Raw genomic sequence first — 16,295 nt, 5'->3', positions numbered from 1 at the left:
ACTGGGCGCTTCTTCAGAATTTTCTCTGGGGGGAGCGTGTGCTTGTACTCCTCCCTGAAAGACTGCTAGATCAGCTACTGAACTGTGAGTGGCAGCATCTGGAAGGGAGGAGTGGAAGTGTACGCCCCCAGAGAAGACTCTGGAGAAACTCCCAGTTGGACTGCAAGCAGAGATTTCACATACTGCGCTCCAAAGGAACAAATATGAATATCTCTTCAATGGAGTGACGCAGCGTAAAACAGAAAAGAGCGTCAGAATCAGGGGAGCTTAGGGATTTTTACAAGGTATTTAACTCCATTCTATGAGAAATCAACAGGTCCTCTTTAAAATAACTCCTTCAGATCCAATATTCTGCACTGTGTATATTTTTACATTTCTTCATAGTAGTGGGAGCTGTGCTTTACTGATACAGAGTTAGAAATCTCTTCAAACGTGAAGAATTTTGAATATTTATCCCCTTTACCAGTTTAGTGAGCTGAAACCCTATGCTCTTTAAAAAAGACAGGTTGCCATATACAGTATACATTGCTACCAATTTGCTATAGATTACCCAAGTCTTCAATGCAACGCACAACTTGTACTAAGCTGCAAGCAGCAAATGGATGAGAAGACTTGCCAGTAGTCTAGCTAAGCGTTTTTTTTTGTTGTTTTTTTTTACATTTTTACCCCATATTATTCAGATTTCGATAACAATACAGTCAGATAAAGGATCTCGCAATATTGTTGGATAAAATATTAAAGCTACACTTTAAATGGCAAAGTTTAACACCTTATGGCCATAGTCACAGCATAAAAAAATCACTAAGCAAAGTACTTCAGTCAATACTTCCTACAAAAATAAGTGGCGGAAAATTGAAATTTTTGAAAAGTATTAAACCATGAATAAGAAGTAGCACTTATGCCAATATCAAAGATCTTAGCGAGCAAGAATTCCTGTAGTGTCTTAAAGGTGTTGCCCAGTTACTTAAGATTTTTCCAGAAAAATATTATGTATCAATATTATGTAAAATAGTAAAAGAAGTAACAGTCACTTTACCGATCCCCTGCCATTCCTTTCTTGATGCTTAATGGTGGCATAAGGGCTCTAATGTATCATTTCCAGCAAAATACCAAGTTCTTGGATTGTGAGTAGAAGGTTTTTTTTAAGTCACTTTTCTTTTTTTGTGTGTCTTGGTGCAAAAATTTCCTTTTTTGTGTGCCTAATTCTTTAAAATGCTTGAAAGGATCCGAGTGTGGATAAAATGCTGGGCTGCTAGTTGAATAAATCTAAGGACCCTATATTCACCTGATCCTTGGATTTATTCAGCCAGCAGGACAGCATGTTATCTGCACTCTGATCCTTTTGATACTTTACTTTTGTCTTTAACCTTTCTTGTGACTCTTTAGTGCAAAAAGTCGAATGTTCATCAAATTTGCACAAAAATTTCAGATGTAAATTAAAATAATTCCGGGGATGACATTTGCACAAAATCAGCCAAAATCATCTGGAAACACCAACAACAACTGAAAAATAAATGAACACATAAAATAGACTTTAAAAAAAAAAGTCAAATAGGTGCAAATAAAAAAAAGAATAAGACGCAAATGAAAAACAAACGAAAAGATAAAAACTAGACAACCAAAAAAATAATAATCAACAAATGCTATAACGACTTGGCCTATAATCTTATTATGTAAGCCAAAGATTTCTTTTGGGCCCACCTAGGCTCTAAGGTACAGATGCAACGGTACATCTCTACTTGCCGGTCTCTGTATTTTCTGCTCTATCTGGACTGACATGTGACCCCTGCAGCCAATCATCAGCAGCAGGGACGGCCAACAGAACAGGAAGTACAGACACTCCTGGGGGATTGGTAAGATTGTGACTACTTCTTTTTTTATTTTACACTATTCTGGGTGGGATTTTTTTTAATTGTAAGAGGGGGGACAACTCCTATAACTATGTACGAACTGATGGTACCAATATGTAATATTCACGGTGACTCCTGAGCTGTACGTATGATAGGAGGAAAGCACAGAATCCTGGCAGGAGGTGTCTGCTCCACGATGGATGACAGTGATGTGCCCAGGATTAGCACCAGAGAATGGAGTTGGTCTTCAATAATCGGGTCACTTTCTTACTCCAGATGCTGTATTCAAATTGAAGGGGTCCATTGAAGAAGTAGAAGTAACCTATAATAGAGAAAGGTAAATATAATTATATTTATAGGGTAAGTGCTTATGTCAGATTTAATTTCCTTCTCCCATTGTTACCTTTCTTCAAATTCATTTTTGGGTTATATAACAAAAGGAATCTCTGTACCTGTGAGCATAAATTTACCATGATAACCTGGCACATACCTCTAAGGTCATGCTTCTGAGCATTAAAGGCAAGCTTAGATGGCAGCATGCCGCTTGAGTATTCAGGTATCACCTAGAACTTAGGATCACTAATCTTTATCACTACTGGTGGTAAAGGTCTGCTGTGCTGCTGGTCTCTGCTGTATTTCCTCTAGTTAGTCTACTGACATTGCCAGCTCTGCTGTGCTGCTGGGCTCTGCTACATTGCCTTCAGTGAGTCTCCTAGCATTCAGCTCTGCAGTGCTGCTGGTCTCTGCTACATTTCCTCTAGTTAGTCTACTGACAATTCCCAGCTCTGCAGTGCTGCTGGTCTCTGCTACATTTTCTCAAGTTAGTCTACTGTCAATTCCCATCTCTGCTGTGCTGCTGGGCTCTGTTACATTGCCTTCAGTGAGTCTCCTAGCAGTCAGATGTGCCACGGGCTCTGCTGTATCAGTGCAAGTGAGTCTCCTGATATACCTTGTTCTGCTTTGTTGCTGGGCTCTGCTACACCTCTAGAACTAAGTCTCCTAAAACACCCATTTTTGCTATGCCGATGGGCTCCACTACGACACTCAAGACTCTACTGCTTTGCTGCAATGAGACTTCTGACTTACTCAGCTCTACTATATTGGTAGTCTACTCTGCTGTACAGCTATCTGAGCTCCTCTTCTTTGGTCTCCCTTCACTGAGTTTGCAGCTTTCCTGTGATCTATTACTCTACTTTTTTAGTCGCCATTCAGCCAGTACAGCCTTCATTGATCAGGTCGGGCAATATTGCTGCACCAACGTCATCCGTCAATGTCGCTCAGCAACCGCTCATCTGAGCTGAGGCATTGAGAATCCACCACACCAGGTGAGAAATAACAGTACCTTGTGAGTTATCCTTCAATATCTATCTAGAGATAAATCAAGACCAAAGAGTGACTTCTAGCTGAACCCTCTCTCCGGACTGACCCTGAACCACAATAGCCAAAGATACTGATTCTTCCACTCCTCTCCTGCATGGGGCTTGAGGTCCACGCAAAAATATACTATCTAACTACCTATTTACAATTGCTTTGGTTGTGACCTCCTCAAAATCATCAACGGTTCTTTGCAGTTTTTCATGACTATCTTCAACCTACCCAAAGATTTGACCCATTGGTGCTTCACAGGTTTCTACTGAGCTTTGGATTTTTGAGGGCACATATCACACCAGTGGGTTTCGAACCCATTGAATAACAGATTGAAGGGTAATCCAATTAAAGAGGTTTGCTCATTGAGACAACTCTTGTCAATTTGCCCTACGAGGGCATATGGACATCACATAGTGAACCCCACCCTGGAGACTTAAAGGGGTTCTCCTGGAGTTAAAAATATTGATGGCCTCTGAAATCGGTGGGCTCCTAAACCCGGCACCCTTGACGATCAGCTGATGTAGGTAGGATGTAACCAATGTATGGAGCTGAACACAGCACCCCCTTTCATTACATAGTGGCCATTGCGGAATACTGCAGTTTACCTCCTATTTCCATTCAGTTACGGAGTTCTGCTCCGTACATGGCTTACTCGCGACCATAGAAAGAAGGGATAGCAGAAGATCGGTGGAGGTGCTGGGTGTCAGACACCCATGATCTCCTATTTATTATCAAGCTCATGGATAAGTCTTCAATATGTTTGTCCCGGACAACCCTTCTAAGGCCATGTTCACACGTTCAGTATTTGGTCAGTATTTTACATCAGTATTTGTAAGCCAAAACCAAGAGTGGAACAATCAGAGGAAAAGTATAATAGTAACACATCACCACTTCTGTATTTATCACCCACTCCTGGTTTTAACTTAGAAATACTTATGTAAAATGCTGACCAAATACTGAACGTGTGAACATGGCCTAAGATATAAATTTAAGTATATTATATATTAGGTATTTTGATTAACAAAATACAAATACTATGATATTCCCATATTTACCATTTCTTCGATAAGCCGCATCAACTTTTTCTCCAATACCCAAAAAGTCATCTGCAATAATCCTGGGGAATCCTTTATCCAAAGTCATGCTTTCCTCATCATAGCTGGAAAAGATAGGAAAAATGTATTTTATTTTTCTTTTACAAATATTTATAATCTGATTTGGAGATTTATTTGTGAGTGCCCTCCATTTTACCCAGTATCTCCGAGGTTAACCTATAACTTCACAGTATTCTTGTAGGCTGGGGTGGCAACTCCTAGGCGTACAGCCCTGAGCACGGAAGCTGCTGGACTTTGCATTTTTAGTTTATAAACTGTATTTTTTAAAAAAAAACAGTAATGAAAAATTATAATATGTCAAATATACTCATGAATTGACAATTGTATACCCCAGCACACTAGCACTGTATTTTCTTCCATTGGACTTCCGGTCACCCATTCTTGCAGTCGGGGCAGCAGTGTGACTCTCTCATGATTTAGCTATCATTTAAAGGGGTTTAACATTGATGGCATATCCTTAGGATAGGGCATCAATGTCTGATTTGTGGGGGTGTGACACCTGGAACCCCCTGCTAATCAGCTGTACCCAGTGTTAGCGGCGGTCGGAACTGCTCAGTTGTGGAGCTACACAGCTCAGTTGTGGAGCTGCACAGCTCAGTTGTGGAGCTGCACAGCGCAGCTCCATCAACTGTATAGTAGCCACAATGGGGTACTGCACTTTAGCTCCCTATTCATATTAATAGGGAGCGGATGTGCAGTACCTGGCCGCAGCCACTATTCCATTGATGAAGCTGTGCTGTGTAGCTCCACAACTGAGCTGTGCAGCTCTACAACTGAGCTGTGCAGCTCCACAACTGAGCTGTGTAGCTCCACAACTGAGCAGTTCTGGCACCAGGAATAGCTGATTTGCGGTAGTGCCAGGTGTCGCACCCCCACCGATCAGACATTGATGACCTATCGTAAGGATAGGCTATCAATATTAACAACCCCTTTACATGATAAATGTATCATCAAAGAGTCAAATAGCTGTCATCATCACCGACTGAAAGAATGGGTGTCCAATGTCCCCCATGTGAATGGAGTAGTAGTGCGCAAGCATTGGAAACATAAGCCCCCCCATTCTTGTGATTGATGACGGTACGAACAGTGGCAGCTGCTACAATCATACATTTATTGGTGAACTGACCCCTTTAAGGAACCTAAGTAAAAAAAAAACACTTTCCCAATGAAGTGGATTAGAAATATTTTGTACATACACAGGGGCTGTGCACTTGGGACCAACACTTTTTGGTTTTTTTTTTGGTGCACATAAGTTGATCACAAGGTTACTTGTTGTCGGATCTCTAGTGATCAGTGAGGAAATCCAACACCAAGTTTTAAATTTCCCTGCAGCGCCACCACAGGTGGATTTAAGCATTACAAGATGTTCTTTTAGATCGATATATTGTCCCTTTAATGAAGGGATGTCATCCAAGTGCTGTCCGATTATTTTTCACGTACCCATACACTTGCATTGCCGATTTTGATCCAACGCTAGGATCAAATTCGGGCATGTCTCTGATTTTTTCCGCAGACCACTTGGTCCGAGGAAAAAAATCGGACATGTGAGCAGCCCCATAGAATAGGAACGAGTGGTATCCAAGAAAACCACTGATAGCACTCGGACGAGAAAATCGGTCGTGTGCACGAGTCCTAACAATATATATCATTATTTAGGATCAATAAGAAAGTTTTGGCACAAGTATAACAATATTTTTTTTTCCTACCTCCAATACTTGTCCCCAGTGAAGAAATAGGTTTTTCCATTTACATCATTATGGACGGCTGCGTCTATAGATTTCAGGTTTTTGGGAAAACCAAGTTCATGCAATTTTTTGGGATAGTCATCCATTATATCATATCCATTCAGAGCCCAGAACTTTTTCCCTGAAAAGACAGGATTAAATATCTTAGACGACAGTGTATAAATAATTGGGTTATAATCGCTGTATAATTATTACATTTCCATTTAGAAGCTTAAATTAACATTATTTCTGCAGCTTTTTTCTGCTCGGAAGTTTAATCTATGATGGTTACTTTTTTATATTCCATCCAGTGAGATTTATGCGCTTCTCATGTAAATATTGATTTATGACTTTGACTATTGACGACGGCTTTTACAAAATAGTTAGAACTTGTCAGCAAATCAGATTAAGTCCGGATAATAATACCCAACTATGAAGTCTTTTTAGGTCCGATCTGTTCGGATTCAATCAATAGAAAAAATGGTGGCGTAAATGTAGTAATGGGTGTCAATTTTTACACCAATGTCAATATATTTCTATCAGTCATCTCTTAAATGAGGTCTATGATGCAAAGGTTGCGTTTAAAAAAAAAAAAAAAAGATATGGACACCTTTGGAGTCTTTTTTTTACTTTAATCTATTTATTTTAGGTTAAAAATATTTTTTGTAATTGGATTTCATTAAAAAAGTTGCACCCTTTGACTTTTATATAGACATTGCTTTCTGAAGAATGAGTTAACTGAGTTTCCAGGAGTGAGTTCCTTCTGACAGAGCATTTGTATGACTTTTTTTCTATATTTTTTTTTCTTTCTGAGATACTCTCTGCTTTGTGACCACATCAAAGTTCAGGTCCAACTTTTATATGGTCTGTGGTCATAAATCAGTTGAGAGGAGGTCATAAAAGTGCACAGATGAAAGTGATTCAAACTTTTTGTCTGAAGGAACTCACTTTCAGATTCTCAGTTAACTCATTCTTCAGCCAGCAATGTGCATATAAAAGTAAAAAAAAATAGACAAAGAAAAGTTAAAAACTCCCTGTCAGAAGGAGCTCACTCATGGATTCTCTGTTAACTCATTCTGCAGCCAGCAATCTACAGGGAAACAATGAATTAAAAAAATTGTTTTATCCCAAAATACATGCATTTAAATAAAAAAAAAAATTGAGGACAGACTTTCCATCCAATCGAAAGGACATCCATTCCTATTCATCATTCTGTATGAAAAGAATTGTGGCTTTTTCGTCCTCTAAGGTTTTTGATAGTAGGTGATTTTTATAGTATAGGTTTGATTTATTGAAGAGCAGATAGTAGCAAACACCCACCTCTAAAAATGTATATCAGATCCTTCTGGGGGTATTCATAAGCCGCGTCAATTTTGTTTGGAAGTTCAGGCCAGAAAGATTTGGTCAAAACTAATTCTGCATCTGTCATCTGTGGATGAAGCCTCCAAAAGAACCTGGACAGAGAAAAAATATAAAGGCTTAAAGGGATTGTCCATCCTCTGATTAAAAATTTACAAGCAGCAGGTAGTTATGAAATCCTGTTCTTTGGTCACGTGACCACTGAGGAATGTGATTGGCTGCAGTGGTCAGGTGACTGAAATGGTGCATTATTGAAGAGAAGATATAATATTCCCGAGCTGGGGCCGTTACTTGCTGACACCAATAGGGCATATGGACCTGGGTTTTATCCCTGCAGCAACAACTAATCATAAATAACCTTATACTTAGAGCAGATCGATTACCAGATTTCACAATACCATAGTCATAAAATGTTCAAATTTATATAAGGTGGGAAAACTTTCAAAACAGCCATTGTGACATGAAATATGAAGGTAAATACACCAGCCTCATCAGGTTTAAGAGACCTATGTAATAATAAATATAGTCTATTCAGATCCTCTTTAAAAAAAAATTTGCAATTTTTCAATTGCTTCCTAATTGCAAAATTAAGCAACTTTATAGAAAATATAAATTAAACATTTTCTACCATTTTACTCTCACAGAGTGTCTGCAAGTCCGTCCAGCTGAGTGCTCTGCAAAATTGTTGCTGCTAAAGGCTCTCTCTACTCCCCTCTCCCTGATAGCAGCAGGAAAGGAAGGAAGGGGGGTTTAACATAGATCTCCAAAGCATGGACAGTGCAGAAAGAAAATAGAGAGAAAATAGCATATAGAAAAGTAGGAACCCACATGAAAAGGAAATTAGAGCAGGATAGAAGCTGTGCTGATATATATCCTGCCTATATCACTGGGAGGGACGCTCCCACAAGAGAAAAATCTGAAACATGGATCAAGCTACAAACTGCATATAAGAGGGTCTAAAAATTAATGCAGAAATGAAGATGGCAGACTGTAACTTAGTGCAACTTTTTTATAACTAAAGATAACCTTTAAAGAGAATATGTCACCAAGTTTTTTATACCCCATCTGAGAGCAGCATGATGTAAGGGCAGAGACCCTGATTCCAGCAATGTGCTTGATGTCATTTTAATAAAATTCCTGTTTTCTCTGCTGCAGATCTCTGAATGCTGAGCTGTGTATAACCCCGCCCACATCACTGATTGGCAGCTTTCTGTGTACACTGTGCATAGGCAGAAAGCTGCCAATCAGTGCTGGGGGCAGGGTTATAAAGACCTTATGAATATGGAGGACTACCTGTCAGCAGGTTTACTAGTCCTTTAGTGATGATCTCCTGCTGATAAAACAGATTTTATCAAAACTACAGCAAGTAGCCCAGTAAGTGACACATCACTGGAATCAGGGTCTCTGTCTCTACATTAGACTGCTCTTAGATTAGGTGACAAAAATCTGTTAACATGTGTCAAATTAATTTTTCTATGTGTGTCTATAGGAGTTAAGTTTTTATTCATCATCTATAATGGGCCATGAATAATAAGTTTTACCCACCTGTCTTTGAAGATAAACTTTTCTCCTCTGAGTTCGGTGACTGCATCAATCTCTAGATCTGGGTCACACTTCTCAGGTGTTTTGGGATGTTTTGGGTTTGGGTCTCTATCACCAGGTCCTGCAAAGAGATTCCAAAAAAATATTAGTTGACATTTTAGGACCTAAATGAAACTCTAAATTGAGTAAATTAATCCTTCTGATAAAAAAAAAAGGAATCCGGGCTTTGATATACAATGTCCTATCTGCACCAGGCAATTTAGCTTTGCCAACAAGACCACCACATCGTCTGCCCTCGTTAAGATGGCTGTTGTGTGGGTGCATTTCAGTCCCGGTCTAATCCCTACAATGCTGTGAGTTCTGGTTATCAGACCTGGGATTCCGAGAGGACTAAGCCGGATACTATAACGTGGAAGCACAATGGACCTTCTAACGAGGTCTGGGCCAGATTTGCCAAGCAAACCGGCATCTTGATGACAACATAGGATGCTACCACGCACCGTAAAGTTCTTGAATGCCTTGTACATCGTCATCAGGAAGAATAAAGCTGGTGGTCTCTGCATAACTATAAACCGGATACATCAAGGACCCCGGATCTCTGGAATGGTCGAGCCCCAGAGCGTGGCCGAATTCATGAGCAGCAACAATAAACAGGTTGTATCCTGCAAAAACAGCAACACTCACATTACATTATTAATTGAAATACGAGTTAATCCAAAACATATATTACTTGGTCAATAAGTTTTCCATTACTAGGGATGAGCGAATCTGTAGAAGTTCAGGTTCGTCGGATTCGTTGGACCAGGTTCTTGTAAATCGTTTTGCAAATCTCTAGTAGGGCTACCTATAAAATAAGGAAAAAAGCAATATCCACCACTAGAAGTCCCCACTATTCTTATGGCCACCATCAGGAATGGAAGAGTAGGCATCCCGTCCAACAGTCACCTGAGCTATGAGGACACCAACAGGCTGCATGGTCGGGTGACTGGTAGTCATGATGCCATCACTTCCAGTCCTAGCGGAAACCATCAGAGTGACAGCGCTAGAGCAGTGTGGAATTCTAGTGATAGGTGTTGCTTTTATAACGGCCACAACATCTATCAATTTTTCAAAAGGACCAGAAAACCCCTTTAATAACAATTTCTAGTCTTATAGGGTGGGATTTAATAGGGTAAACTTTGTCCACTGATTTTTCCGGAACCATCTGATGAGGGTCTATAAATGTACCATACACAGTATACGCAAACTTTACAACTGAACTTTAACTTTTACCTTTAAAGTCGTTTGTGAAGGTTTCATCATCATCAAAATGTGTGTCTCCTCCAATTTTTTCTCCAGGGGGAAAGGCATGAGCGAGCAAACCATTAGGGCCATCAAATGGGTAATAATCACCATGCTCTAGAAAGAAATAAAGACATTTATATATAACACTGTGAGCTGGGGTGGGGTAAAAAAAAATCAGTCGAGTTTTTTGGGGGCGACTAAAAGAGATTTTCTGAGTTCTTGTCAAAATGTGATAAAATCAGAGGATATACTCCCCAGTTAAACCCAACTGCCATTATAGAGACCATTCTCAGTCCTCCCTGTCGATCACTGTATGCTTGGCTTCACCGATGGTGAACCTTGTACCACATGTGACCACTAAAGACTGGTCTCAGGGGCACACATTTTATGCCCTTAAGATAAATTTAACACAAATTTGAAAAACCCCTTTAAAGGCTATGTACACCTTTGCGCACGTTTTATTCTTCACTTTCTTCCTAAAATGCGCAGTTAAACAACTTTCTAAATAATGTTTATTCAATTTTCTAATATTTTTCTGTTGCAGAATGTTTGTAAGTCCTTTACCTAGCTGATTGATCTGCAAAAATGTTACAAATCGAAAGCCTGGAGAGTGGGGAAACTATGAATAGGCTCAGAGAGGGCAGAGAAATCGGGCTATAGAAAAGGAGAAAATCACATGAAGAGGAAGTAAGTGCAGGATAGAAGCTGTGCTGATATGAGATAATGAAGAAAGCAGCATCCTGGATACACACAGAACTCACATCCAGCCTGTATTACTGGGAGAGACAATCCCACAAGAGAAAAACTTGAAACTTGGGTCTGAAAATGAATGAAGGATGGACGATTGCAGACTTAATTTTAATGCAATTTTAATAAAATTTTAATAATAATAATAATTTTATTAGCTAAAGGTGGCTACTAACTTATGTAAAAATAATTTCTTTGATGTCAAAGGTGTCTATGAACTTTAAAGTGACACTTCATCATGGGTATCCTACATAGTCACCCTACCTGGTGCCCTCCGTTTGCCTCCTTTGATTTTTATATCCCACAGTGCTGGAAGGGTTGGGGAGGCATGGTTATTATTCGGAAGGAATTCTTGTATTGAAGCATACAGGCTGAGATATTTAAGGGCAGATTGCAAGTAATCTCTTTTAGGGGATGTCCACCTTTGGGAACAATTTTCTTTTTCAATTCAAATGCATGTATTTAGGGCTAAAAATAATTTTTGGATTTGGGTTCCATTAAAAATGGTGCCCTGTGTGCCTTTTATAGCGCCTTTGTTGCACAGACCGCATCAAGATTGAATGTTCGGGGAAACAAGGAGTCTGTAAAAGCAAAACGGTGTCAAATTCTTAATGAAACCCAACTGCAAAAATTATTTTAAGCTCAAAATACATGAATTTAAGAAAAATAAAAATTGCCCCCAAAGGTGGAAACCCCGTTTAAGCATGTGATCAGATCTTGGCGCCCCAGCAGGCTAATTGTATTGATCCAAAACACAGTCAGATGACATCATTAGGAGGCAGCTCCCTATTATATTTTAATATTTATCTAATGGTAATCTTCATTGCTTAATAGCAACTTACCCATTTTTCCGAAGGAAACCATAATATCAGCCGTGCCGGACCGCAGTCTGGTGAAATTCAATGGGGTGACATCACTCCACACTTTCAATGCTTTTTTAATAGCTCTGTCCACATCTGCACGTGGTAAATCGGGGGTGTAGTTAACAATTCTGGAAACATAAAAAATAAATTGTGCATTAAGTCAGCAAATATTCCCACACAGGTGTAAGGGAAGGGGAAATAATCACAGAATTGAAACGCTACCCTACAAGATGAGGTAAAGAAGTTTTCAAGGTTTTATGTAAAAAAATACTTTGTAAATACAAAGTTTTACAACTTTCTAAAACAACGTAGCCCAGATTTCATTATTGAGTTTGCAGCTTTATTTGTCTAGTTTTTGGTGTTTTTTACCTGTTTTTCATTTGTGTCTTATTTTTTTCCTTTAATTTCCACCATTTTTGAAGTCGATTTTATATGTTTTTCCCTGTTATATTTTTTTATGTTCACCATTGTGAGCAAGTTTTGGGGTTTCCAGATGTTTTATGACGTTTCAAAAAGTCGTAAATTTTGTCAAAAGCATACTCAAGTCCACCCCTGAATTTATTTTCCGTAACAATGCAACTTTTGACACTAGAAAGTCGTAATCGCAAAACACGTCAAAGACAAAATTCAGGACTAAAAGTTGCATAATCATTTAATATTGGTATTCAACTGTAACAAAAAAATAATAATAATCGCCATAAACCTTATTCTAGGCATGGACTAGAGTGAGATGCACCAAAAAAACAGCGACATTTGGAAAAGTTGCATTTCATGACTAAGTTGAGGACAAAAAAAAACTTAAAAAAGAAAGACGACGTAAAAAGTGGCACAAAATGTATAGAAAATAAAAAGTATAGAAAGTTATTCCAGAAAAGTGGAGAAACAGCAATGAAAAATTGGGGCCAAAGTATGTTAGAAAGTTGTGTACTAATGCATTATTTACACACTAAAAACAGGAAAAGCTTTAAATGGGGTTATCTATCCCTTCCTGAAACCTTATATATGACCCCAATGTGGTAATAAAATGAGAAATAGCACATACTCTCCTTATGAGCCCCTGCTGTCCTCCATCCTGCTGGCTGTGTTACCCACTGGTCTCTCCTTCTCCTTGGTGCTTGACAGATGCAGTCAATTGCTGCCACCACTGATTGGCTGCAGTGGTCAAATGTTGACTATGCCGGAGGAGAATGAGAAGAGACCGGTGGGTGACACAACAAGTGGTATGGAAGAGCACTTGGGAAATAAAAGGAGAATAGGTGTTATTTCTTATTTTTTTACCACACTGGGATCATATGTAAAGTAAAACCTTTTTGGATACTGTAGGCCACCTCGAAAAATGGCACCCAAAATGGTAAGCGGTCATAAGCTTCAATTATGGGGATATCAATTTTAGATCTCCCCTGAGCTAGTCTGCCATTTGAGATTGGCTGCCACTCCAAAACAGCTACCACCATTGACTTGTGGTTCTCCTTCAGCTTTTTCCCCTAGTAGACAGTCTGTCTGAGATTACTCCAATCTTCAAAGATGGAGGAGGTCAAAGAGGCTTAAAATTACTCAAACCACATATTGAGCTCTTATTACTGCCATATTAATCAGATTTATGGAAATATAAATATGGGTGGAGATATAGACGGGTTACCATACAGATGTGATAAATACCGAGCAAGAGACGTGAATATAGAGATACCTGTAGGTGAGATTGTATCTAGGCCATTTTAGCTTTCTTGGGAAGAAGTTGTATTCTCCAATATCTGGGACCCCACATCTCGGCTGTTTCATAATATCAAGGGTTTCTTCATCTAGTTTGCCCGTTACATCCAGGCCAAAGAAGGCTTGCATCTCTTTTAGCCGAGCCGTCACACTGTTGGCTCCGCTTTTTCTCAAAATCCCGATGGGGTTGGTTGAAGAACTGTACAAGGTGCTTAGATATTTCTAGAATGGAAAGAAAAATGCATTTGATGATGATAGAATAAAATGTGAATTTTTTCATGCATTTTATGGTGCGAACCAAATTTATTAAACACCTACGACAAATTTCTATCGCTCTGTGCCTCATCCTACAGTTTTCTATTTTGTTGGCCCTGGTTTAGCGTTCCAGATGTTTTTAAACAGATTTATCAATTGCAATTTTTTCAATAGGCTCAAAAAGTCACAAAAGGGGGGAAATTACATAAACTAGAGTAAAAGTTCTAAAGAGAAGGGGTCCTGCGTGATCGGTGGCACTTTTAAATCATTGTTTTGGTGTAAGAGAAGTTCAAAGTCACTGGGTTTTGCACCAAATTTTTCAAAATGTGGCACCATGTTTGTTAAATTTGGCACAATTAAAAAAATATACTACCCCTTACAGATCAGCTCCAATTGTTTTTTCGACGAAATAGAAGAACTAAAAACACCAAGAGTAGCAATATTTTTGTTCAACTACTGGTTGCGCGAAAAATTGTGACTGCAATTTTATTGTGAAAATGGTTTGATGAATTAATCCCTTAACAAAGGTGGTCCAGTGGAAATAAGTTTTCACCCATCTACAAGATCTGATCTGTGGATGTCCGACACCTGGAACCCTGGGCATCATGTAAGAACTGTCACTTGTACATTGGGTAAGGAAGCAGAGAGCCAGAGAAGCTCACATTCAGGAGCTGGATATGTGCACGCTGCCTGCGCCGCCACCAAGAGTCAAGAGCCGAAGTCTGGGGGTGCTCACTGTGTTATGGAGACACTGTCTAGCTATGGCTTGAGGACTTAAAGGGGTTATACGGGACTTTTTTACAATGTGTTTAAGAACTAACAGGCAGGTAGTTACTAACTACTTGCCTATTGTGTCCGGCGCCGATCTCTTTCGGCGCAAAGCAGCCACGGACTGATCCTGCCGGTGATTCAGCAGCTTCTTTCCGCTCTACTCTGTTGACAGGGCATGACTACCGAGTCCGACGTCATGCTGATTGACAGCTAGCACCCCGTTACCAAACTGCGGGAGTATGACGCCAGCAGTCACGCCCGGTCAACGGAGCAGCCTAGAAGAGGAAGCGCTGCTCTGTTGACGTGGAGCAGCAGAATCACCGGCAGGAGCAATGTGTGACCGCCCTGAGCCGGTGTCGGGTAGAACAGACAAATAGTTGCTTCTGTTAGCAACCACCTGTTAGTTTTTAGGCCCATAGTAAAAAAAAAATCCTGAATAGCCTCTTTAAGTGTTAAATTTAGTTAATTGTCCTGCCTCTAAAACCACACGTAATATTAACAACCAGTCTTATGCGTCATTCAGACGTCCATATTTCATGTACGTGTTATAGCCGCAATTTTAATGGATAGAACATGTACCTATTATAGTTTTTGGGGATGTTCATGTCTCTGTTTTTTTTGCAGATAAAAAAAAATAAATCATCCTTTTTTTCATGTGATCAAGTTTGTTCATTAAAATTAATGGGATCGTGAGAATCAAAACAACAGCGCATAGATACCATCCATGTGTCATCCACGTGCTCTCTGTTTGTTGCTGTTTTATGGAATTGTAACGCTGGACATTTTTATTATTTTTTTTGCCAAAAAACGGATGACAGAATTACGGTTAAAATGGACCAAAGTCCAAGATCCAGCATGCTAATGAAAAATGGTCCATTTTTTTCTAGTATGTAAAAAAGCAATTTCTGATTAAGGCCATTGGGTGAAGGGTGTATTGCGTTAATTTTTAGCGTGTAAATCCATGAGAAAATAACACACCTGACATGAAAATACACACTAAACCTTGAAAGGTATTTTGGAGTAAAAAAGGTGGCAACCCCAGCCACTTCACCCCATAGGATGTCGATATACTATAAATGGGAAAAGTAGGTGGAATCAAGAAGAGCAGGCTTACCTGTGCAAAACGGAGATCTTTCTCCGAGACTTCAGAGCTGTCCTCCACAGGGATGGGGATGGAGAAGCAACAGCCGAAGCTGACCACCAACAGAATCCCCGCTGATGTTGTAGGCATCATGTCTGGTTCTTATGCCCTGCACATCTGCTGGCTGCGTATGAGCCTCCTTATATAGTGTATGAGCCATGAGTCACTCCATTGAGACATGCTAAAACTTCTAACCAGAGGATGGTAAATATGATTACTCCCAAATCCCCCCAGAAGACATCCTGGTTTGTGGTATGGAACAGAACAACTTCTACATCTGTGCCCTGCTGCTAAGAGGAGATTGTAAAGTAAACATGCCCTCAGCAGATTTGTGTGTGGGAAGTACTGAGTTGCACAAAGTGCCACACGATGCTGGGATTTATTCATTAGTTTGCAAAATGAACTTTTTGACTTGAAAAGTTAAAAGAAAAACCTTGGAGAAAGATTATTGTGGGCAACTCTCCGTAAACGAGAATATTTGTCCAGACAGCAAGTTGTCTCAAGCTAACAGGAAATTATAAAGAAATATAAATGAAATTATATTAGATAGACAGATTTATAGATAG

At 39.5% G+C, this 16,295-nt stretch overlaps 1 protein-coding gene across 1 annotated transcript; it reads right to left on the bottom strand.

Annotated features, from left to right (window-relative positions):
• Positions 1-318: 318 nt before the first annotated feature.
• LOC141249525 (collagenase 3-like) lies at positions 319-15,996 on the bottom strand. The gene is made up of 10 exons (XM_073669665.1): positions 15,703-15,996; positions 13,540-13,784; positions 11,832-11,980; positions 10,231-10,356; positions 9,459-9,620; positions 8,962-9,079; positions 7,378-7,511; positions 6,040-6,199; positions 4,274-4,377; positions 319-2,172 (listed from the first exon to the last, which is right to left on the bottom strand). Exons 1-10 carry the CDS (start codon positions 15,820-15,822, stop codon positions 2,072-2,074), a joined length of 1,419 nt encoding a protein of 472 aa, XP_073525766.1. The 5' UTR covers positions 15,823-15,996; the 3' UTR covers positions 319-2,071.
• Between the last annotated feature and the right edge of the window lie 299 nt (positions 15,997-16,295).

The sequence above is a fragment of the Phyllobates terribilis genome, unplaced genomic scaffold (genome assembly GCF_046119375.1).
Source record: "Phyllobates terribilis strain yellow unplaced genomic scaffold, ASM4611937v1 Scaffold_2__4_contigs__length_985480577, whole genome shotgun sequence".
Classification (NCBI taxonomy): Eukaryota; Metazoa; Chordata; class Amphibia; order Anura; family Dendrobatidae; genus Phyllobates; species Phyllobates terribilis.
Note: the sequence above shows the minus strand (reverse complement) of the source record. Positions and strands in the feature narration are given on the sequence as shown.

What these genes read in the sequence shown, in the direction of transcription:
- LOC141249525 (XM_073669665.1), bottom strand. Translation starts at nt 15,822, where the DNA reads ATGATGCCTACAACATCAGCGGGGATTCTGTTGGTGGTCAGCTTCGGC. An exon ending in AGGCATTCAAGAACTTTACG is followed by an intron (nt 9,080 to 9,458) that starts GTGCGTGGTAGC and finishes ATCTCTTTGCAG; the next exon opens with GACCTGGTGATAGAGACCCA. An exon ending in AAGTTTATCTTCAAAGACAG is followed by an intron (nt 7,512 to 8,961) that starts GTGGGTAAAACT and finishes TTCTCTGTCCAG; the next exon opens with GTTCTTTTGGAGGCTTCATC.